The 23,974-nt window shown below is 48.5% G+C and overlaps 2 protein-coding genes and 1 pseudogene across 3 annotated transcripts in view; 2 read left to right on the top strand and 1 right to left on the bottom strand.

Moving 5' to 3' along the window:
- Positions 1–23,974, bottom strand: part of LOC144496991 (class I histocompatibility antigen, F10 alpha chain-like) — a 201,056-nt gene that overhangs the window by 66,438 nt on the left and 110,644 nt on the right. The gene's annotated exons all lie outside the window — the stretch shown is intronic.
- Positions 1–23,974, top strand: part of LOC144496990 (class I histocompatibility antigen, F10 alpha chain-like) — a 31,028-nt gene that overhangs the window by 6,378 nt on the left and 676 nt on the right. The window contains exons 2-6 of the mRNA XM_078217662.1: positions 3,726–3,986; positions 4,933–5,208; positions 5,326–5,604; positions 5,955–6,065; positions 6,472–6,504. Of these exons, the coding sequence (XP_078073788.1) occupies positions 3,726–3,986; positions 4,933–5,208; positions 5,326–5,604; positions 5,955–6,065; positions 6,472–6,504 (960 nt within the window). The remainder of the gene's footprint in view (positions 1–3,725; positions 3,987–4,932; positions 5,209–5,325; positions 5,605–5,954; positions 6,066–6,471; positions 6,505–23,974) is intronic.
- LOC144497555 (class I histocompatibility antigen, F10 alpha chain-like) lies at positions 11,906–23,794 on the top strand (annotated as a pseudogene). The gene is made up of 5 exons (XR_013498560.1): positions 11,906–12,017; positions 14,324–14,584; positions 22,310–22,585; positions 22,703–22,981; positions 23,724–23,794. The product of XR_013498560.1 is annotated as a class I histocompatibility antigen, F10 alpha chain-like (transcript).

The following is a 23,974-nucleotide window of genomic DNA, read 5'->3' as shown; positions in this document are numbered from 1 at the left end:
GGGGGGGGGGGGGTGGCGAATCCTGAAGGGTCTGATGCATCTGGATCATTTCCTGTAACAGATGACACAAGGTTCAGTGCAATAGAACAAAGCACAAAGAAAATTACAGCACAGGAACAGGCCCTTCGGCCCTCCAGGCCTCCACCGACCAGGCTGCCTGACTGAACTAAAACCCCCTACCCTTCCGGGGACCATATCCCTCTATTTCCGTGCTTTTCATGTATTTGTCAAGACGCCCCTTGAAAGTCACGACCGTATTCGCTTCCACTACCTCCCCTGGCAATGGGTTCCAGGCACCCACTGCTCTCTGTGTAAAAAAAAATCTCCCTCGTACATCTCCTTTAAACCTTGCCCCTCGCACCTTAAACCTGTGCCCCCTAGTAATTGATTCTTCCACCCTGGGAAAAAGCTTCTGACTATCCACTCTGTCCATGCCTCTCATAATCTTGTAGACTTCTATCAGGTCACCTCTCAACCTCCGTCGCTCCAGTGAGAACAAACCAAGTTTCTCCAACCTCTCCTCATAGCTAATGCCCTCCATACCAGGCAACATCCTGGTAAATCTTTTCTGTACCCTCTCCAAAGCCTCCACATCCTTCTGGTAGTGTGGCGACCCGAATTGAACACTATACTCCAAGTGTGGCCTAACTAATGTTCTATAAAGCTGCAACATGACTTGCCAATTTTTAAACTCAATGCCACGGCCGATGATGGCAAGCATGCCATATGCCTTCTTGACTACCTTCTCCACCTGCATTGCCACTTTCAGTGACCTGTGTACCTGTACACCCAGATCCCTTTGCCTATCAATACTCTTAAGGGTTCTGCCATTTACTGTATATTTCCTATCTGTATTAGACCTTCCAAAATGTATTACCTCACATTTGTCCGGATTAAACTCCATCTGCCTTCTCTCCGCCCAAGTCTCCAACTTATGTATATCCTGCTGGATCCTCTGATGGTCCTCTTCGCAATCCGCAAAACCACCAATCTTTGTGTCTTCCGTAAACTTACTAATCAAACCAGTTACATTTTCCTCCAAATCATTTATATATATTACAAACAGCAAACATCCCAGCACTGATCCCTGAGGAACACCACTTGTCACAGCCCTCCATTCAGAAACACACTCTTCCACTGTTACCTTCTGTCTTCTTTGACCGAGCCAATTTTGTATCCACCTTGCCAGCTCACCTCTGATCCCATGCGACTTCACCTTCTGTACCAGTCTGCCATGAGGGACCTTGTCAAAGGCCTTACTGAAGTCCATGTAGACAACATCCACTGTCCTACCCTCATCAATCATCTTCGTCACTTCCTTGAAAAACTCGATCAAGTTAGTGAGATACAACCTCCCCTTCACAAAACCATGTTGCCTCTCACTACTAAGTCCACTTATTTCCAAGTGGGAATAAATCCTGTCTCAAAGAATCCTCTCCAATAATTTCCCTACCACTGATGTCAGGCTCACCGGCCTGTAATTACCTGGATTATTCTTGCGACCCTTCTTAAACAAAGGAACAACATTGGCTATTCTCCAATCCTCTGGACCTCCTCTGTAGCCAGTGAGGATTCAAAGATTTCTCTCAAGGCCCCAGCCACTTCCTCCCTTGCCTCTCTCAGTATTCTGGGGTATATCCCATCAGGCCCTGGGGACTTGTCTACCTTAATGTTTCTCAAGAACCCCAATAACCCCTCCTTTTTGATCTCAACATGACTCAAACTACACATCTTTTCCCAGACTCATCATCCACCAAGTCCTTCTCTTTGTTGAATACTGATGCAAGGTACTCATTTAATACCTCATCCATTTCCTCTGGCTCCACGCATAGATTCCCTCCCTGGTCCTTGAGTGGGCCAACCCTCTCCCTGGCTACCGTCTTGCTCCATACATATGTATAAAAAGTCTTGGGATTTTCCTTAATCCTGCTGGCCAATGCTTCTTCGTGACCCCTTTTAGCCCTCCTTACTCCTTGCTTAAGTTTCTTTCTACTTTCCTTGTATTCCACTGGAATACAAGTAGAAAGGGACAGGTTTCTGGGCAGCATGCTACTTACCTGGAATGAGTCATTTGAACGAGGGTTTTGGAAATTCTCACTTCCATGGTGAACACCGACCTGGCTGTCAGTGACCATTCTCTCCTCACCCCCTGCTAGCTCCATAGCGCTCCTCAAAGGTAGTGAGGAGATGCAGCTCGGGGACCCCACCTCCAGTCTTGGCATGCTCCCGGTGGTTATGGGCCACTTTATCCTGTGGGGATAAAGGAGGGATTGAAAACCTGATGGTTGTAAGGACACAGGGTGTAGGGGGTGGGGGCGATTGGGTGGGGTTTATTGGGGCTGTGCCTCGGCAGTCTGGGGTTGTGACTGGGGGTGCCAGAGGGGTTGGAGGAATGGGGTTGGAGGCCGGGTGCTGGGAGGCTGCAGAGTGTCAGGCGGGTGGCTCGGCATTGCAGGCGTGACAGACGGGACCGATGTCAGGATGGGATGGACACTGACCCTTCCTGCCTGAAGAAGATCGTTTATCTTCTTCCGGCACTTGTCACCGGTCCTCTGTGCCAGTACGCGGACACTGACGGCCGTTTACACAGCCTCCCAGACCATATTACTGTCCCAAGCCCTGGACCATTGCCCCATTCGGGGTGGTGTTCGGGGGGTGGCTCTGTAGGGGTGGTGATTGGGGAGGGGGTGGTGATTGGGGAGGGGGTGGTGATTGAGGAGGGGGTGGTGTTCGGGGGGCTCTGGTGGTGATTGGGAAGAGGTAGTGGTGATTGGGAGGGGGGGATGGTGATTGGGAGGGGGGGGATGGTGATTGGGAGGGGGGGATGGTGATTGGGAGGGGGGGATGGTGATTGAGAGGGGGGGGATGGTGATTGAGAGGGGGGGGATGGTGATTGGGAGGGGGGGATGGTGATTGGGAGGGGGGGATGGTGATTGGGAGGGGGGGATGGTGATTGGGAGGGGGGGATGGTGATTGGGAGGGGGGGATGGTGATTGGGAGGGGGGGATGGTGATTGGGAGGGGGGGATGGTGATTGGGAGGGGGGGATGGTGATTGGGAGGGGGGGATGGTGATTGGGAGGGGGGGATGGTGATTGGGAGGGGGGGATGGTGATTGGGAGGGGGGGATGGTGATTGGGAGGGGGGGATGGTGATTGGGAGGGGGGGATGGTGATTGGGAGGGGGGGATGGTGATTGGGAGGGGGGGATGGTGATTGGGAGGGGGGGATGGTGATTGGGAGGGGGGGATGGTGATTGGGAGGGGGGGATGGTGATTGGGAGGGGGGGATGGTGATTGGGAGGGGGGGATGGTGATTGGGGAAGGGGGATGGTGACTGGGGAGTGGGGATGGTCATCAGGGAGGAGGGGGTGGTGATTGCGAGGAGGGGGTAGTGATTGGGAGGATGGAGTGGTGATTGGGAGGAGGGGGTGGTGATCGAGGAGAGGAGGTGGTGATTGGGGAGGGTGGTGATTGGGTGGGAGGAGGGGATGATTATTGGGAGGAGGGGGAGGTGATCGGGAGGAGGGGGGTGGTGATTGGGGAGGGGGTGGTGATTGGGGAGGGGGTGGTGATTGGGGAGGGGGTGGTGATTGATTGGGGAGGGGGTGGTGATTGATTGGGGAGGGGGTGGTGATTGGGGAGGGGGGATGGTGAAGTCCAGCGAGATTGTTCTGATGATCAGACCGGTGTTTATTAACCAATCCCTTTAACTGTTTCTTTTTACAGACACTAACACACACACGGTGATGTACACTGTTGTCTCTGGGATGGAAGATTTTCCTGCGGTTACAAGCACTGCAGTGGTCGATGGTATCCAAACAGGATATTGTGACAGTAATATCCGTCGCTGCATTCGCAGACAGAGGTTCATGGCTGAAAATATCGACTCTGAATTCTGGGACTATATCACAGAACTGGTGATCTCGCACTCAGACATGGTGAAGGAGAATCTGAATACAGTGCTGAAGATCACAAACCAGACATCCGGTAAGATCAGGCAGAGAGAAACAGCGTGTCAATGTACAACCTTACACTGAACTCAATCCATCTCCCAGCACTGACCTCTGGGACACTGAACTCAATCCATCCCCCAGCACTGACCCCTGGGACACTGAACTCAATCCATCTCCCAGCACTGACCCCTGGGACACTGAACTCGATCCCTCAGCACTGACCCCTGGGACACTGAACTCAGTCCCCCAGCACTGACCCCTGGGACACTGAACTCAATCCCCCAGCACTGACCCCTGGGACACTGAACTCAGTCCCCCAGCACTGACCCCTGGGACACTGAACTCAGTCCCCCAGCACTGACCCCTGGGACACTGAACTCAATCCCCCAGCACTGACCCCTGGGACACTGAACTCAATCCCTCAGCACTGACCCCGGGACACTGAACTCAATCCATCTCCCAGCACTGACCCCTGGGACACTGAACTCAGTCCCCCAGCACTGACTCCTGGGACACTGAACTCAGTCCCCCAGCACTGACCCTTGGGACACGGAACTTAGACCCCCAGCACTGACCCCTGGGACACGGAACTCAGTCCCCCAGCACTGACCCCTGGGACACTGAACTCAATCCATTTCCCAGCACTGACCCCTGGGACACTGAACTCAATCCATCTCCCAGCACTGACCCCTGGGACACTGAACTCAATCCATCTCCCAGCACTGACCCCTGGGACACTGAACTCAATCCATCTCCCAGCACTGACCCCTGGGACACTGAACTCAATCCCCCAGCACTGACCCCTGGGACACTGAACTCAGACCCCCAGCACTGACCCTATCTAATTTAGTAACCTCACCGCTCAGCTTCCTGCTACTGATGGCACAGGAAGATTCCGTCCATTTCTATCTCAGACTAAACCCCCTTTCACCACTGAAAAGATTGTCTATTGATTATTGATCCCTGTTTGGTTCTTACAGGAATTCACGTTCTTCAATGGATTCGGTCTGTTGAGGTCACTGAAGACGGCTCCATTAAGAGACGGATGCGGTATGGATTTGATGGAAAGGACTATATTAGTTTAGAGCCAGACAGAATGAGATGGGTCGCGTACAATAACTTCGCAGTGAAGACTAAAGAGAAATGGAACTCTGATCAATCCTGGAATAATTACTGGGAAAATTATCTGCAGGAAGTATTTGTTCAACATTTAAATAAATATTTGGAAGCTGGAGAAGAATATTTTGGACGGAAAGGTATTGATTTCAGTTTTGAGCCCATGTTCTGATCTAACTTCACTGATCTATCAAACCGTTCTCCCATTCCATTCAGTGTGGGTTTATTGTTTGTGTTTTCACCCTTTCCCATTACAGTTCAGCCTGAAGTCTTCATCTCCAGAAGTGAACCCAATAGTCAGTACAAGTCGCTCACTCTCTCCTGCCTGGTTACTGGCTTTTATCCTGTAGACATCGAGGTGAACTGGCTAAGGAATGGAGAGGTAATGTCTGAGACACTATCCTCGGGGATTCGACCGAACCACGATGGGACCCATCAGATCCAGAAAGAGATTGAAATAAATACTGGGGATGAGGATCAATACTCCTGTCGAATTGAACACAGCAGCCTGGCAGAGCCCAAGCTCCATCAGTGGGGTAAGGAACTGTACTGGATATCTGCGAGCACATTCCCATTCTCCCCATTCCCTGTCACCCCCCTGAGAATCAATTTTCACCCCATGGCAAAGATTCCCTTCAATTCCAAACACTCTGATTATTGTCAAGAATCTCTTGTGTGGAACGTGATCAATGACCTTCTGGAAGTCCATCTGGAGCAGGTCCATCGACACTCCCTTATCCACCATGGGGCCAGTGTCAAAGCAAAGCTTCAACCAATCCCATTTGGACTGGGGCGGCTTCAGTTCAAATTGTCCCCGATGAACACAGAACAGGGAATGGATCCGGGAACAGAGAGACAATGCTCATATTATTCAAATGTGTTTCAGAAATCCCGGGAAACAGTGGGGGACTCTCCCATCTTGGAATTATAATTGGATCAGTGATCCCAGCACTGGCTGTTATATTCGGAATAATCATCTGGAAAAGCCAATGGAGAGGTAAGAATCAGAGAGAGGGGAATGTAGAACTGAGGGGACAGAGTGAGTGTGGGGAATCTCCAGTACTGGGAGTACAGGACACTGTGTTGAATGAACTGATTTAATTCCCACACACAGATACACACGTATAAACACATCTTGTTCCCTGTCTGATCTTCCTTTGTGTGATCAGCCCAGACCAGGTGTAATATTGATCATTAAAGCCACCGTACACACTCACATCCTCACCTACTGAATATGGATGGAATGGAAGAGATCTACAGGATCTCCATAAAGTGTAAGGATGGAGGGGAGTGTGAGAATGAGTATTTCTCACACAATCTCCATTCCCTCACACTTGTTGTGTTCTCACTCTCTGAGAATGGATTATTCCCCATTCTAACTGACATTTATTTTACTTCTGCAGATTCACCAAGTGGGACGTACACAACAGCTCCCAGTCAGTGACTGAGGGACAGATTGTTGGGAATGAAATACATTCACATTTTGTGCACTTTTCTCACTTTCTGATTGCTCAGAGTTTTAAATGTCTTTAAATGTTCGCGGATTTTGATCAAGACTTTTTGGACTCAGTATAAAAGACTCTGTGATACGTCCGGTAATGGAGAAGACAATCAGGATGTTGGAAACACCTTTCTGGTGCTGGACAGTTTTCCACTTCACTTTATAAGTTGGGTGAGATGAAGGAAAGTGAAAGTTGATCTGCTGAATTCCCACACAGTCACAGAGTGTCCATCCCGGCAGCTCCTTTATACAGGGACTCTGCGCTGTACAGGCTGTTCCCAGGAGCACACACTGAGATAAACACCGTCTCCTGCTGGAGGACCATCAACTCAGTGAAAATCAGCCTGAAACTCTCAACTCTTCCAGGGCAAAGGGTTCTCCATGACTGAGGATTTCAGATTGTCGCATTGCAAGGTCCAGGAATACTGGTGAGGGACACAACACAGCTTGGGGCAGCTACTGGAGACACTCCATGGGGAAAGACCTCTGACTCAGACCCTCCCATCATAGCTACAGAGAGTGGCTGAAAAACATGTCAAATCTCTCAGTGTGAATGATTGCTAAGAAATTTATATTGTTAATATATATTGTAATTCTGAGTGTAATGAGACACTGCAGAATGTCAGATTTTATATTGATAGACACCGGTACATTTTGCTCTTATACAGATGTTTGATGTGTTCAAAAATGCACTTTTGCCTGGCGCTGTGAGGCACCAATGCTAACTACTGTGTGACCATAGGACTTACTGGGATTTGATGGTTTGAGTGACAAGGAGAGGCGAGATAGACTAGGACTTTTTTCACTGGAGCGTAGGAGGCTTCGGGGTGATCTTATCGAGGTCTACAAAATAATGAGGGGCATAGATAAGGTAGATAGTCAACACCTTTTCGTAAAAGTAAGGGAGTCTAAAACTAGAGGGCAAAAGTTTAAGGTGAGAGGGGAAAGATACAAAAGGGTTGAGAGAAGCAATGTTTTCACACAGAGGGTGGTGAGTGGCTGGAACCAGCTGCCAGAAGTAGCAGAGGCAGGTACAATTTTGTCTTTTAAAAAGCATTTGGACGTTACAAGGGTAAGATTGGTATAAAGGGCGGTGGGCTAAACTAACTTAATGGTAAAAACTGGGTGCGTGGACAAGTTGGGCTGAAGGGCCTGTTTCCATGCTGTGAACCTCTCTGACTCGATGACTCCGGGTGCTCCGGTTTCCTCCCACAGTCCGAAAGACGTGCTGGTTAGGTGCATTGGCCATGCTAAATTCTCCCTCGGTGTAAAGGAACAGATGCTGGAGTGTGGCGACTGGGGGATTTTCACAGTAACTTCATTGCAGTGTTAATGTAAGCCTCCTTGTGACCCTAATGAATAAACTTTAAGCTATAATTTATTGATGGAGAAAAGTCTTTAATCAGTGTTTCACTGTGATCCTGATAACTGCGGTTTGTAATAAATAAATAATTGTCAGTGTTTGACTTGCCTGAATTCTTCTTCACTGATTTCGCAGGAAAGGTTGAATTCAATCGCTCAGCAGCTTGTGACGATTGGAATGGGCAGTTGTTGAGGTTCAATCCAATGTGAACTGGCTGAGTTCAGACCAAATGTCATCATTCACTGTTTTCCATCAGCATTGATTGACTTGTTAACAGAAAAGAAGATGTCAGTGCGAGAGACAGAGGAGAGGAAGCCGTGTCCTAACTTTAGTGAATCAAACTTCAACACATTTCCCAGTGAGCTGGAGGTGAAGGCTCACCAGCTTCTCAGTAATGAGAAGTGTGGAGAAGCTGATAAAGGGAGTGTGTTGGGGTGGAAGGACAATATCCCGGCAATAGTGTTGAAGACTTGTGCTCCAGAACTTGCTGCTCCCCGAGCCAAGCTGTTCCAGTACAGCTGGAACACGGGCAATGTATAAAATTGCCCAGGTATGTGCTGTACACGAGAAACAGGACAAATTTCACCCAGCCAATTACAGCCCAATCAGTCTATTGTCAATCATCAGCAAAGTGATGAAGGGGTCATCAACAGTGCCATCAAGCGGCACTTACTCAGCAATAACCTGCTCAGTGACACCCAGTTTGGGTTTCACCAGGGTCACTCAGCTCCTGACCTCATTACAGTCCTGGTTCAAACATGGACAAAAGAGCTGAGTTCCAGAGGTGAGGTGAGACTGATAGTCCTTGACATCAAGGCCGCATTTGACCGAGTATGGCACCAAGGAGCCCGAGTAAAACCGGAGACAATGGGTATCGGGGGAAAATACTCCACTGGTTGGAATCATGACTAGCACAAAAAATGGTGGTTGTCTGATTGGAGGTCAATCATCTCAGTCTCTGGGCATCACTGCAGGAGTTTCTCAGGGGAGTGTCCCAGTCCCAACCATCTTCAGCTCCTTCATCAATGACCTGCCTTCTATGATAATGTCAGAAGTGGGGATGTTCGCTGATGATTGCACAATGTTCAGCTGCATTATGACTCCTCAGATATTGAAGCAGTCCATGTTCAAATGCAGCCAGACCTGGACAATATCCAGGCTTGGACTAACAAGTGGCAAATAATATTTGTGCCACACATGTGCCAGGTAACAACCATCTCCAACGAGAGAGAATCTAACCATCGTCCCTTGACATTCAATGGCATTACCATGACTGAATCCCCCATTAGCAACATCCTGGGGCCTACCATTGACCAGAAACAAAGCTGGATTAGCCAATAAATACTGTAGTTACAAGAGCAGGTCAGAGGTTAGGAATCCTGCAGTGGGTAACCACCTCCTGACTCCCCAAAACCTGTCCACCATCTACATGGCACAAGTCAGGAGTGTGAGGATTGTATTCATTGGAGTTTCGAAAAGTGAGAGGGGATCTCATTGAAACTTATCAAATTCTCACAGGATTAGAGAGGGTAGATTCAGAAAGAATGTTCCAAATGGTGGGGGAGTCCAGAAGTAGGGATCACAGTTTGAGGATAAGAACTGAGGTGAGGAGAAATTTCTTCACCCAGAGAGTGGTGAATGTGTGGAATTCACTATCACAGAAAGTAGGTGAGGCCAAAACATTGTCTGACTTCAAGATTAAATTAGAGTAGCTCTTGGGCCTTTTGGGATCAAGGGTTATGGGGGAAAGGGGATCATGATATTGAATTTGATGATCAGCCATGATCATAATGAATGGTGAAAAGTCTCGAAGGGTCGAATAACCTACTCCTGCTTCTGTTTTGTATGTTTCTATGGAATGGAATTCTCTCCACTTGCCTAGATGAGTGCAGCTCTAAAAACACTCAAGAAACTCAACAGACACTGTTCAGGATAAAGCAGCCCGCTTCGTTGCTACCCATTCCACAAGGGGTGGCATGGTGGCACAGTGTTAGCACTGCGGCCTCACAGCACCAGGGACCCAGGTTTGATTCCCGTCTTGGGTCACTCTGTGTGAAGTTTGCACATTCTCCCCGTGTCAGCGTGTGTTTCCTCCGGGTGCTCCGATTTCCTCCCATGGTCCAAAGATGTGCGGGTGAGCTGGACTGGCCAGGCTAAATTACCCCTTTGTGTCATGGGGATTAGCACGGCGAAATGCATGAGTTAATGGGGATGGGGCCTGTGTGGGATTGTGGTCGGTGCAGACTCGATGGGCTGAATGGCCTCCTTCTGCACTGGAGGATTCTATGATTCAAGCCCTTCGCCACTGATGCACAGTGGCAGCCGTGTGAACCATCTACAAGTTTCACTGCAGGAACTCACCAAGGCTCCTTGGGCAGCACCTTTTAAACCCACTAGCATCTTGAAGGACAAGGACAGCAGATACTTGGGAACACACACTGCCTGGAGGTTCCGCTCCAAGCCACACACCACCTTAACTTGGAAATATATCAACTGTTCCTTCACCGTCACTGGGTCAAACCCTGGAACTCCCACTCTAACAGCACTGTGAAGGGCAACTCGGGATGGGCAATAAATGCTGGCCTAGCCAGGAATTTTCACATCCTGTTGAGACTAAAAAAAAGCAACGTGGAAAGAAATGGAATAATTTAACAGTCTTACAGGGTTTGTAGAATTCTTGCAAGTTTTTCATTTAAATTTTAATTGATAATTGAATGGGTTATGGAGTGAGGATGCACATACACCCCCATGTAAGCATGGACATGTACACCAGTGCGCACATACAGACACACAGACATATGTAAACATAACACATGAACACACATGCATACACAAACAGACACATGCAAACACACAGACACAGGGACCAACACATACATACATACGTACACACACAGACACGCGCACACACTGGTGCGCAAATAAGCACACACATGCTCATATACACACAAATACACACACTACGCTCATATACACATATACTCACAACTACAAAGAGAGGTGTATACACACAGATACAGGTCACAGTTAAGGATTTTCTGTGGGGGAACATTTGCAATTGGCTTGGAAACCATTTCCCTCACAATTAAGAGCAGTGGGCAGGCTCCCCAATAGCCAATCCGGATTCCTCCAGCTTTCGGCAAACACCCAGCTGCAGTACAAGGTGTGTAACTGAGAAGCTGCTTCAACAGGAAGGTCCATGTTAGTCACTTCAGAAAAACATCAAAATAAACCAGGAAAGAAGCCAGGCCACCATTATGGGGGTGAGGGGGAGTGTGGTGAGGGGAGGGGAATGTCCATCTACAGGGCAGCCTGTGGCTGCTCTTCCAGCCAGGCAAGCTGAAAGGGACTGTGGGAGGACTGTCCTCCCTGGCCAATTGCTGGGTGCTCACCCCAGACCATTCATCTGCTCAATTTCAAATTGGGAAACCTGAAGCTGACTGGAAAAATTGCAGTTTAACAAGGTTTTTAATTAGTCTAACAGTCTGTACCATTGTGGGGGCAGGTGGCCTGACTGGGCCCAAAGCCTGCAGCAGCTAAAATGATGGTTGTCTGCAGTGTGGCTTCTTCATAATTTTCAGGCCCCTTTCATGTCCATTACTGATGGGGGAGGAAGCTCAACATGGAAGTGTCGGAACCGGAAATGGACAATTTCCTGATAACTGGTGACAGGGTAGGTGAATTGGCCATGCTAAATTCTCCCTCAGTGTACCTGAACAGGAGCCGGAGTGTGGCGACTCGGGGATTTTCACAGTAACTTCATTGCAGTATTAATGTAAGCCTACTTGTGAAAAATAAATAAACTTTAGAAATTCTTTCCCTTTCATTGGCTCTTTTTCTGACACTAACCAATCATACACCCTCTGGTTGTGTGGCTTAACTTCAGGGAACTGATCACATTTCAATGAAGGCAGGAAACTGGAGTCTTTATCAACATTTGTTTGTGTTTTCAATCACAATAAACAGTGTGGATTCCTCCTCCAAGTGTTTAATTCCCAGTCACTGATTGGAATTGGGACAGTGGATTCCCAGAATGTTGCTGATCCTTTTCTCCATCTCCCTGTGTTTTTCCTGGGTCTCTCCCGGTAAGTACAGAATTCACTCTTCCATTCTCACTCTCTCTCTCTCTCTCTCTCTGGGGTGAATTTGAATCTTTTGGTGAGAGTTTGAAATGGGTGATGTTTGCTCAGACGCTGTTATACAGCCAGCCTGATATTTGACACCATTGAAGTCAGCACAGTGTGGAAGACTCTGATGGGATTGGTGTTCAGCTCTCCTGACAGCAGGATGTACAAACACCCAGAGCAGAGAAGCTTGGAGCAAATGGAAAATGCTTCAAATGGACAATTTTAATTTTCACATTGATTGGGAGAAGCAGAACATTTTCATCACTCCTGGTCTGAAGTCTTTGAAACACTGCGGAGAGGAGAAGGATAATCCGTGTTTCACCCACCCCGGGATCAGCTGTGATGCCCTCATGGTTGAATAGGTCAGGTTATCTCAGACCACCAACATCCTAGTGAGTCTGTATAAAGGGGTGATTAAAAAGCTCAGTGAAGGACAGTGGAGATCCTGCTCTGGATTGTCCATCCCCCTGTTTGACAGTGAGACGGTTCATACAGTGACTATTCACCCCCCTCCATGGTCTCACATTTCATCCTCCCAAATATTACTGTTTCTCTTCATTTCAATCCACAATTCAACACATCACGTTTCCTGGTTATATGATAAACAACAGACCGGTCCTCGGATTATCCTGAACTAGTGATAGTCCCGGTTTGATTTGATTATTGTCACATGTATTAGTATACAGTGAAAAGTATTGTTTCTTGCGCGCTATACAGACAAAGCATAATGTTCATAGAGAAAGAAACGAGAGAGTGCAGAATGTAGTGTTACAGTCATAGCTAGGGTGGAGAGAAAGATCAACTTAATATGAGGTAGGTCCATTCAAAAGTCTGACGGCAGCAGGGAAGAGGCTACTCTTGAGTCCGTTGGTACGTGACCTCAGACTTTTGTATCTTTTTCCCGAAGGAAGAAGGTGGAAGAGAGAGTGTCCGGGATGCGTGGGGTCCTTAATTATGCTGGCTGCTTTGCCGAGGCAGCGGGAAGTGTAGACAGAGTCAATGGATGGGAGGCTGGTTTGAGTGATGGATAGGGCTACATTCACGACCCTTTGTAGTTTCTTGCGGTCTTGAGCAGAGCAGGAGCCATACCAAGCTGTGATACAACCAGAAAGAATGCTGTGTGGGTGTTCTGCACTGTCATACATGTTTATGTAAATGAAGTAAGGGAGGTATTTGTGTAAATGTTTATTAATCTGTGGTGAGGAATTTTGTGATTTGCAAAAAGCCTGTGTTTCTATGTGGGGGGTGTCTCTTTACACCCAGTGGGGTACTGAATTCTGGGTGAAGACGTTAAAATGTTCCTGACAATTTGTTATTCAGCGCCGACAGAGCGGTCAGCTCTGGAGATAGACGCTGTGAAGAGAAGGATGAAATGGGCCACTAACCGATATCAGCGCTGGTGTTGTGTTGCAGTGGGACACAGTTACAGAACACAGACTCAGATATCCTGGTGAAGAAATGCTGGAAGATCTCTGAAAAATCACTGGTTCACAGCAGGAGAAGCAAACCTCTCTGCATAGGGCCATTTTCCCACAGCCAAGTAGACAGTTTAATCAGGTTTAATCAAGGGTTGGACAAAGGAGTCTCTGGGTATCTTTACTGTCAGGACCCAGGTGACCAGGGAGAGGCAATCTTCATTGAAGCCTTGGTCACAATAATTATATAAACAAAGCATCGACTGAGTGGAACAGTTGGCAGAGGAGGCCCTGAGAAGATTCAACCCATGTGAGGAAGAGTCTTTTGATTTGATTTGTTATTGTCACATGTATTGGGAAACAGTGAAAGGTATTGTTTCCTGCATACTATACAGACAAAGCATACCGTTCACAGAGTACATAGAGGAGGAGAAAAGGAGAGGGTGCAAAATATAGTGAAGAATAGAACAAGAGTAAAAGATGGAATTAGAGGGTATCCTGGGGACAGCTTGCAAGAAGTCACCACACTCCAGCTCCACCTTGTCTTTGATGGGAAACCAAGCTGGAGAATTAGGGGAAACTTTGGGAATGCCCTTGATGCTTCACATGTGCCAGAAGTGGTTGTGGAATTGGTTTAAAGTGAGATTTACCAAGGTGGTTGAAGTATAATTTTTGTATTATGTATAAACTATGGTGATTTTGTTTGATGTTACAGTAAAAGATTTAAAAAGTGAAATCTTGTTCAACAATTACTTTCCAATGGGACATTTGGGAAAAGACATCTGATTTTTAAAGAGTTATCTTTCCTTTGTGGATGGTAACACACCTCTTTAATTGGTTACTTTACAGAGATCAACTCAATGACTGCGATATACACAGCAATTTCTGGAGTTACAGATTTTCCCGAGGTTACTAAAGTTGCCACAGTCAATGGAGTTCAGATTAATTATCATGACAGTAATATTCGACAGTGCATCCCCAGGCAGCAGTTCATGGCAGAATCTATCAATGCCGAATTCTGGAAAAGGCTCAGCAGTTTTGCAAACTCACATTCTGATATGGCGAAGGAGAATCTGAATCTGATAATGAAGAACCCAAACCAGACACATGGTAAGATCAGCCATGTCCAATCTGCCACTGAGTGTGTGACAGGTCCCCAGCCAGAGCTATACTGCAGACTGTGAGTACAGGTCGTCGAGTGTGTGGGAGAGGATGGGGTGTATTTTACAAGGATGTTCAGCTGCAACTCCCCCACCCTCAGCTCCCTTCAAAAGAAAAGTCTGTCTTGTGTCTGCCAATTTGAGAAGGACTGTCCCACAGCGACAGTACTCTGGTCAGGCTCGTCATGGGATACCCGCCCCTCAGTGAACAGAGGTCCCACACTCGAGAGCTACATGCCAATCTGATTGGCTGGCAGCTGAGCAATGGCAGCAACACCAGGTGGAAGAGCTGGCAGCACACCAATCCAGAATGGAATGACCATGGATACCGCAATTACAGATTAGCCTGGGGATTCTGCTCAGGGAACCATTGGGGAACCTTTGGGTAGGTGGGGGGGCAGAGGAAGGAGGGGTGGGTAGGGTTTTGTCGACCAGGAATATGGGAGGCACGAATGGGGCATATGTCCTTGGGGAGTTTAACCCCCAGTGGAAACAGGAGAACCCCTCTCCAAAAGGAGGTATTTATCTTCCCTTCCCACCTTTCAGCCCGAGTTGTAAAATGAGCAGGTTGTCCACCTTGGTTCCGTCTTCCCCAGCTACTTGTGTTACTGCAGAGAAGATGGATCAATACCCTTGACTGGTCATTAATTGGTCACTTCAGCCCCTCAACAGGTCTCAGGGTGGGCAGGCAGCTTTATCTGTCCACAGTAAAATGGGGGAAGGCCCAGGGGTGGGCTGGGAGGCAGGCAGAGGATGGGGCTGTAAATTATCTCCCCATAACTCGGGGGGAGACTCGGAGGGTGATTCTGTTCCTTCTCCCTATTCTGATTGAGATCTGGACAAAGTTGTGTTGACATTGATGAAGATGAGGAGATGGGTTTGTGAATGAAGAAGTTGAGAATATGGTGAGAGGGTTGAGATGATCCAGGAAAGGGCTGGCTCATTGTTGGGGAAACTCAGTGTTGGCTCATTGCTGTTTTCTTGCTGTGTCTCAATGTATATTGATATATATGGGGCTGAGATTGGCCTTCTCCACTATTACACAATAGACAATGTGAATCCAGGACTCAGTGTGAAAGGACAATGTCAGAAATCTCTCCCTGAGATAAAGGAGTGGAGATTATCAAGGACAGAGACAGTCACTCATGGATGGAGAATGTGAGAATGATCCACAGATATTAACACTACTGAATATGTGTGTGTGTGTGCGTGCGTGTGTCCTGAGAGGTGACAGCTAGTCCGAGCCTGATCGTTCCCCATTTCAGGCAGTGCCATGAGGAACAACTGGTGACATTGCAGTTATGAACTCAGCAAAGGCCCAGGATCACTGAAACTACCCGGGAAAATGTGAGTGAGGGTGGGATGGGGGGGTTATTGGAAAGGGGGGGGGGGGGTTCACAGGACAAGGAGGGGGAAGAGGAGGTCAGAGGCAAGGGAAGGGGAGTGACCTCCACTGACGTTTACCCCTCCCTGAGCCGCGGATGGCACAGTGGTTAGCTTTGCTGCCTCACAGCGCCAGGGGCCTGGGTTCAATTGGGTGACTGTCTATGTGGAGTCTGCACATTCTCCCTGTGTCTGTGTGGGTTTTCTCTGGGTGCTCCGCTTTCCTCCCACAGTCCAAATGTGTAGGTTAGGTGGATTGGCCATGCTAAATGCGCAGGATTATGTGGATAGGGCGAGGTAGCGAGCCTACATGGAGTGCTGTTTTGGAGAATCAGTGTTGAATCGATGGGCCGAATGGCCTCCTTCTGCACTGTCGCCATTCTATTGGATAAGGCATATCCCACGATCACACACAGGGAGCGGTCTTACCTCCTCGTCCCGCCAGTCGATCAGTAGAGCGAGCCTGTAGATCCCGAGATAGGTGAAAAATCGGCTTTGCACCTGATTTCCTGCCTGTCGCAATCTTACTGGCCCGGATACCGGGTGAGATCATCCTTGCACCCTGAAGTAGAATTTAAATATTATTAATTTTAAAATACTATTATTGAGCCCGGGACAGAATCATCCGGGCTCACTTGCTGCTGTAGACTCGCCGGCGAATGTCCTCACCGGCAAGGTTCATGTATGGCCATGACGGTCATGATGGCTTCGCCAGTGGGACCAGAGGACCTTGAAGCCCCACTAGAAGTCACGGGGGTGGGGGGGGGGGGGGGGGGAGGGGGGGGTGGCAGAAGGGCGTGGGGAGTAGAGATCTGCTGCGGAGGCCAGTGAAAGCGGGGGGCCGGCGGGGAGGCAGTGACAGATCTCTCTATGCTGTTGCTATTGAGGTCTGCTCATGCGTGATATCGCCCTCTGCTGTGAGCTGACGGCTTTTGTGTGAGCTGAGGCCCCGCCCCCTCTCCCTGCTGGCAGGAAACAGGTCTTGCTTCACTTTTTGCTCAGAGTAAGGCAAGATTGGATTTTTAACTCACCCAAAATATCGGCACGATGTTCTCCCGTTTTCACGTTCGTTCGGCAATTAGAATATTTTTGGTAAGAGCCCCCAAATGCATTTGAACATGCAATATTCTCGTCACCCCACCCCTCACACCCACACCCCTGGGTGACACAAGTCAACTCAACAAGGGTTTCCTGTGTGGGATCTTCCCTGCCCAGCACTGGATTAATCCCCCGGGCAGCCTCTGCCCCTTCAGTGGGTATTAATGGACCACATAATGGCCAGTTTACGTCCGGACAGGAACGCTGTTCTCGAGCTTCCCTGCCCTGGATTTAATCAGCTCGGAGACCGTAAGGAGACGGGCTCCAAACTTGGCAACCCCCCGCCCAATGAGATGCCAGCCCGCCTCCAAACATGCTGCAAGTGGGAGGGGTGGTGATTGGGAGGGGCACTGATTTCAGTCCTCTGTGTGTGTGCATGAGGGAGTGTGTGTGTGTGTGCATGAGGGAGTGTGTGTGTGTGTGTGTGTGCATGAAGGAGTGTGTGTGTGTGTGCATGAGGGAGTGTGTGTGTGTGCATGAGGGTGTGTGTGTGTGTGTGCATGAAAGAGTGTGTGTGTGCATGAGGGAGTGTGTGTGTGCATGAGGGTGTGTGTGTGTGTGCATGAAAGAGTGTGTGTGTGCATGAGGGAGTGTGTGTGTGTGCATGAGGGTGTGTGTGTGTGTGTGTGCATGAGGGAGTGGGTGTGTGTGTGCATGAGGGAGTGTGTGTGTGCATGAGGGTGTGTGTGTGTGTGCATGAAAGAGTGTGTGTGTGCATGAGGGAGTGTGTGTGTGTGTGCATGAGGGAGTGTGTGTGTGTGTGTGTGTGTGTGCATAAGGGAGTGTGTGTGTGTGTGTGTGCATGAGGGAGTGTGTGTGTGTGCATAAGGGAGTGTGTGTGTGTGTGCATGAGGGAGTGTGTGTGTGTGTGTGTGTGTGCATGAGGGAGTGTGTGTGTGTGCATGAGGGAGTGTGTGTGTGTGCATGAGGGAGTGTGTGTGTGTGTGCATGAGGGAGTGTGTGTGTGTGTGCATGAGGGAGTGTGTGTGTGTGTGTGCATGAGGAAGTGTGTGTGTGTGTGTGCATGAGGGAGTGTGTGTGTGTGCATGAGGGAGTGTGTGTGTGTGTGCATGAGGGAGTGTGTGTGTGCATGAGAGAGTGTGTGTGTGTGTGCATGAGGGAGTGTGTGTGTGTGTGCATGAGGGAGTGTGTGTGTGTGCATGAGGGAGTGTGTGTGTGTGTGCATGAGGGAGTGTGTGTGTGTGTGCATGAGGGAGTGTGTGTGTGCATGAGAGAGTGTGTGTGTGTGTGTGTGCATGAGGGAGTGTGTGTGTGCATGAGAGAGTGTGTGTGTGTGTGTGTGCATGAGAGAGTGTGTGTGTGTGTGTGTGTGTGCATGAGGGAGTGTGTGTGTGTGTGCATGAAAGAGTGTGTGTGTGTGTGTGTGTGTGCATGAGCGTGTGTGAGAATGTGTGAGAGAGAGAGAGGAGGATGATCGTGTCTGTATCTATTCCGTTATCTCAGGGGATTAGTTCTTTACCAGCACTGTGTCCATGGCTGAGACTCTTTCACTTGTTCTGGTGTGAGTGGCACTGCACACAGCACTGAAGGAATGTTCTCCTGGTCCTCTGCATTGATTCAGTCATGTGTCCACCTATCCTCTCACTGCAGCTGTATAACAGCTGCTAACAGTCGTGTCTGCTTTACTCCACCGCTGTCCTGCAGTTAGTACAATCCACCTGTTCTTTCCTCAACAGTTACCCCAGAATCAAACATTCATCGTATATGGCAACATGGCAAGACAACATTCAGCCCATTGAGTCCATGCTAGCTCATTCAAAGATCAATAGAATGGGTTCATTTCACAAAGACCTGGAATGTTTTTCGCTGTAATTACTGATCCAATTCCATTTTTAAAGCTATACTGAGTCTGTACCCAGCATGCCGTCCATTCCAAATCCGAACCACACTTTGTGTACTGATTTCATACATCGGTCAATGAGGAATAGTCAATAAATGCTGGCCTAGTCATACATAGAACATAGAACAGTGCAGCACAGTACAGGCCCTTTGGCCCTCAATGTTGTGCCGAGCTATGTTCGAAACAAAGATCAAGCTATCCCACTCCCTATCATACTGGTGTGCTCCATGTCCCTATCCAATAACCGCTTGAAAGTTCCTAAAGTGTCCAACTCCTCTATCACTGCAGGCAGTCCATTCCACACCCCAACCACTCTCTGCGTAAAGAACCTACCTCGGACATCCCTCCTATATCTCCCACCATTAACCTTATAGTTATGCCCCCGAGTAACAGCTACATTCACCCGAGGAAATAGTCTCTGAACGTCCACTCTATCTAACCCCCTCATCATCTTATAAACCTCTATTAAGTTGTCTCTCATCCTCCTCTGCTCTAAAGAGAAAATCCCTAGCTCCCTCAACCTTTCCTCATAAGACCTACCCTCCAAACCAGGCAGCATCCTGGTAAATCTCCTCTGCACTCTTTCCAGCGCTTCCACATCCTTCTTATAGTGAGGTGACCAGAACTGCACACAATATTCCAAATGTGGTCTCACCAAGGTCCTGTACAGTTGCAGCACAACCCCACGGCTCTTAAACTGAAACCCCCTGTTAATAAACGCTAACACACTATAGGCCTTCTTCACGTCAATGACACACATACCCCCGAGCCAATAAACAAATATCAAATCTTCTCCAAAACTGTCTGCTATAAAGGAGACTATTCCCAGCTTCTCCAGTCTCTCTGTGTCACTGAACTCCTTCATTGCTTTCTCCAGCAGAGTGTAGCCAGCCCACTGCCCTGTCCACTTTTCCCGCTGTGTATAAATCAAAACTAAATGTGTGTGTGTGTGTGGGGGGGGCGGTCCCACGACTTTGACTTTTAAAAGTTCAAGCACCTTTAAAAAGGGAGACCAACAAAACTTCCACTTCCCCACCACCACCAAACACCCAGCACAGCCACCTAGCATGCCCCCTGCACTGCCCCGGCTCTGTCCCCTAGCACTGTGCTGCCACCTGGCACTGACCCTGTCCTCCCAGGGGGCAGTGCTAAGGAAGTGGTTGGACAGTGCCTGGGTACTCCTGGGGCATGTCCCTCTCCCCCGAGGGGGTCTATACTCAGCTGTACATCTCCGGTGGGTTTTGATCACAAGGTGCACATCGCGGAGGTCCCTGAGTGATTCGCACTGGCGTGAATGGACAGTCTAACGTGGGGGGGTCTCTCAGGCAGAAAGCCCTGCTATGCATGAATGCATGTAAATGGAGATCCCGACTTTTAAATCCAGGATTCCCGTCACAGCATTGGCAGAGGACAGGGATAATCAAGCAGGGAATTCCTGCCAGTGTAAACAATACCCCTCTGCCATTCCCATCCCCTGAAAATGGGAGCGGAAATTCCCCCCCCCCCCCCCCCCGCCCCCCTCCCACCCTGTCCAATATTCCGGCTGAGGATGAGGATGTGTTTGATGACGGTTCGGTATATTTTCCTGGTTTTTTTACTCCCAGCCTCAGGATCCCACACACTCTCGGAAGTGTTTAGTGTTCTGTGCTGCCTTTCACAGAATGTGTACCAACATCCAGGTCTCTCTATGACACTGTGTTTTAAATTGTAGTTTGGCTTCTCTGTAGCGTATCACCTCACATTTACCCGGGTTTCATTGCCACCTCTCTGCTCCTTTCACCTCACTGTGTCTTCTTGACGTCTGTTACAAAGTGTGGGCTTTTCCAGTCCTGTCCACTGTGGGACTGGAAATTTATGCCGAAAGTCACCAGACTTTTGCGGGTCTGTCGGATTTCCCATTCCCAGCTGTGGCGATTCTGGCAGCAGGAGGAATTGGAAAATCCCGCTCTGTCTTCTTCACTGCTGACTCCATTTCCAAGTTATCGTTTGGTAGTTTTCCATGAGTGAAGTTTGAAAATGTGCCCACTCACCCCTGCCACATCCATGGGCATAATTCTCCAGCGCTGGCAGCAGCGGGCATCATCACGGGTGGGACTGGAACATTTGCAGTGTGACTAAAAGACTCTCCAAATTTTCCTGTCCCGCTGGTGACAACGCCCACTGTGCACAGAACCAGAAAATCCCAGGTCATGTCTTTAAGGTATTTCAAACACAACAGTCGCCCTTCTACTGAACCCTAATCAGTCACAGTGTATATCTTCGTCTACTTATATTCACCACAATTCTCAGTGGGAATGTAAGCTGTGAGGAAGACACAAAGCGACTGAAAGGTGATATTGACACATTAAGTGAAAAGATAACAAAGTTGTCAAATGGACTGTAAGGTGGGGAATTGTGGAGTGATTTATTTATTTTGGTCCTTAGGATAGAAAAGGTGAGGGGGGGTGGTGTTGGGTGTTGTTGAGTGGGGGCGGGGACAGCCACCTTTTAACATCAGGCATCTCCCCAGGTGTTCTGGTCCACACATGTCCTTCCTCCCCCTCCTCAACCTCTGCAACTTTCCTGCCCATCCAACCATCCCCTTAACCTGACCTCCACTACTCACCCTCAGACCCCCACATTTGCCAGCTTCTGGATTCCTGAGACTGAGGCCCTGGGGCCTGCTTGCAGTTCCAGTCCTGTCCACTGCAGCTTGTGGTGCTGTGGGGACCAGGGATTGGCGGGCAACTCCGTGAGGTGGGAATTTCTGCTGAGGGAGGGCAATAACCCAGAATCCAGCCAGCTGTTGGTCTTTGCAGCGAGGAATGGCTTCAGGACAGGAGGCATCGATGGGAATGTGTTCCTCGATGTCAGAACCTCAATGCACCATCCTAAAAACCCTGGGAATGTGTTCCTCGATGTCAGAACCTCAATGCACCATCCTAAAAACCCTGGGAATGTGTTCCTCGATGTCAGAACCTCAATGCACCATCCTAAAAACCCTGGGAATGTGTTCCTCGATGTTAGAACCTCAATGCACCATCCTAAAAACCCTGGGAATGTGTTCCTCGATGTCAGAACCTCAATGCACCATCCTAAAAACCCTGGGAATGTGTTCCTCGATGTTAGAACCTCAATGCACCATCCTAAAAACCCTGGGAATGTGTTCCTCGATGTCAGAACCTCAATGCACCATCCTAAAAACCCTGGGAATGTGTTCCTCGATGACAGAAAGGGAAACTGCACCATCCTAAAAACCCTGGCTCCGGGAATAACAATAATATCGCTCTGATCAGACTGCGTGTGATGTTCCACTCTCAACTGATTATCAATCCCTCTGGGCTCTCCTGACAGGAATTCACACTTTCCAATGGATTCGGTCTGTTGAGGTCACTGAAGACGGCTCCATTAAGAGATGGATGCGGTTTGGATTTGATGGAAAGGACTATATTAGTTTAGAGCCAGACAGAATGAGATGGGTCGCGTCCAATCACTTCGCAGTGAAGACTAAAGAGAAATGGGATTCGGATCAATCCTGGAACAAATATTGGAAATGGAGTTTGGAAGAAATACTTGTTCAGAATTTAAAGAGATATTTGTGAGCTGGAAAGGAATATTTTGGACGGAAAGGTATTGAATTCAGTTTTGAGCCCATGTTCTGATCTAACTTCACTGATCTATCAATCCGTTCTCCCATTCCATTCAGTGTGGGTTTATTGTTTGTGTTTTCACCCTTTCCCATTACAGTTCAGCCTGAAGTCTTCATCTCCAGAAGTGAGCCCAATAGTCAGTACAAGCCGCTCACTCTCTCCTGCCTGGTTACTGGTTTTTATCCTGCAGACATCGAGGTGACCTGGCTAAGGAATGGAGAGGTAATGTCTGAGACACTATCCTCGGGGGTTCGACCGAACCACGATGGGACCCATCAGATCCAGAAAGAGATTGAAATAAATGCTGGGGATGAGGATCAATACTCCTGTCAAATTGAACACAGCAGCCTGGCAGAGCCCAAGCTCCATCAGTCAGGTAAGGAACTTGTGTGTGTGCATGCGTGTGCGTGATTGGGTCCATAGACACTTCCTTATCCACCATGTTATTGTGCTCCTCATCACACTTACTGAGATGAGGCAGACATGAGTTTCCCTTCACAATCCATCCTGTCTCTCTTTGACCAGCTGATACTTGTCTAAGTGTCTGGACCTCAATCTCTGGACATTTTGTGAAGTCTTTTTTTTGAGTTGGATTCTCTCACTTATTCCATGTGTTGACCATGGTGGGGTCAGTACAGTTGTTTAGGACTAACTCCTGCTGCTGGATTGGACCAACTGCTTCTTTTGAAGCATTTGCTCTGTTTATCTGTGGATTTCCTCATTCTCAGCTCAGCCCAGTTTCCAGCGATCAGTTTATTCCTCATCCCTTTGAAGTTTGATGTGAAAACCATCAGTGATGCTGCATCCTGGGCCGTACAATGTAATCCTGGGGATTGAACAAGGACAGGACACACAGACATTGGGGAGAATTAGAACTGAACTGGCTGGGAAGGTATCCCATGGGATTGGGACAACACGGCTTGGACACCACCATCATTGGGAATCTTTCGTCACTTCACTGGAGAGTGAAATGGGGCGAGTGTAAAACCAGCGTTTCAGCCAATCCCATCAATTCCCAATGGGCAGCTTCAGTTCCAATTGTCCCCAATGAACAGAGAACTGGGAATGGATCCGGGAACAGAGAGAGACAATCCTCATATTATTCGAATGTGTTTCAGAAACTAGATCTAATCTTGGAATTATAATCGGAGCAGAGAGAGGGGAATGTAGAACTGAGGGGACAGAGTGAGTGTGGGGAATCTCCAGTACTGGGAGTACAGGACACTGTGTTGAATGAACTGATTTAATTCCCACACACAGATACACACGTATAAACACATCTTGTTCCCTGTCTGATCTTCCTTTGTGTGATCAGCTCAGACCAGGTCTAATATTGATCATTAAAGCCACCGCACACACTCACATCCTC

Source organism: Mustelus asterias, chromosome 8, assembly GCF_964213995.1.
Source record: "Mustelus asterias chromosome 8, sMusAst1.hap1.1, whole genome shotgun sequence".
Lineage (NCBI taxonomy): Eukaryota > Metazoa > Chordata > Chondrichthyes > Carcharhiniformes > Triakidae > Mustelus > Mustelus asterias.
The sequence above is the reverse complement of the archived record's forward strand: the minus strand, read 5'-3'. Positions and strand labels throughout refer to the sequence as shown.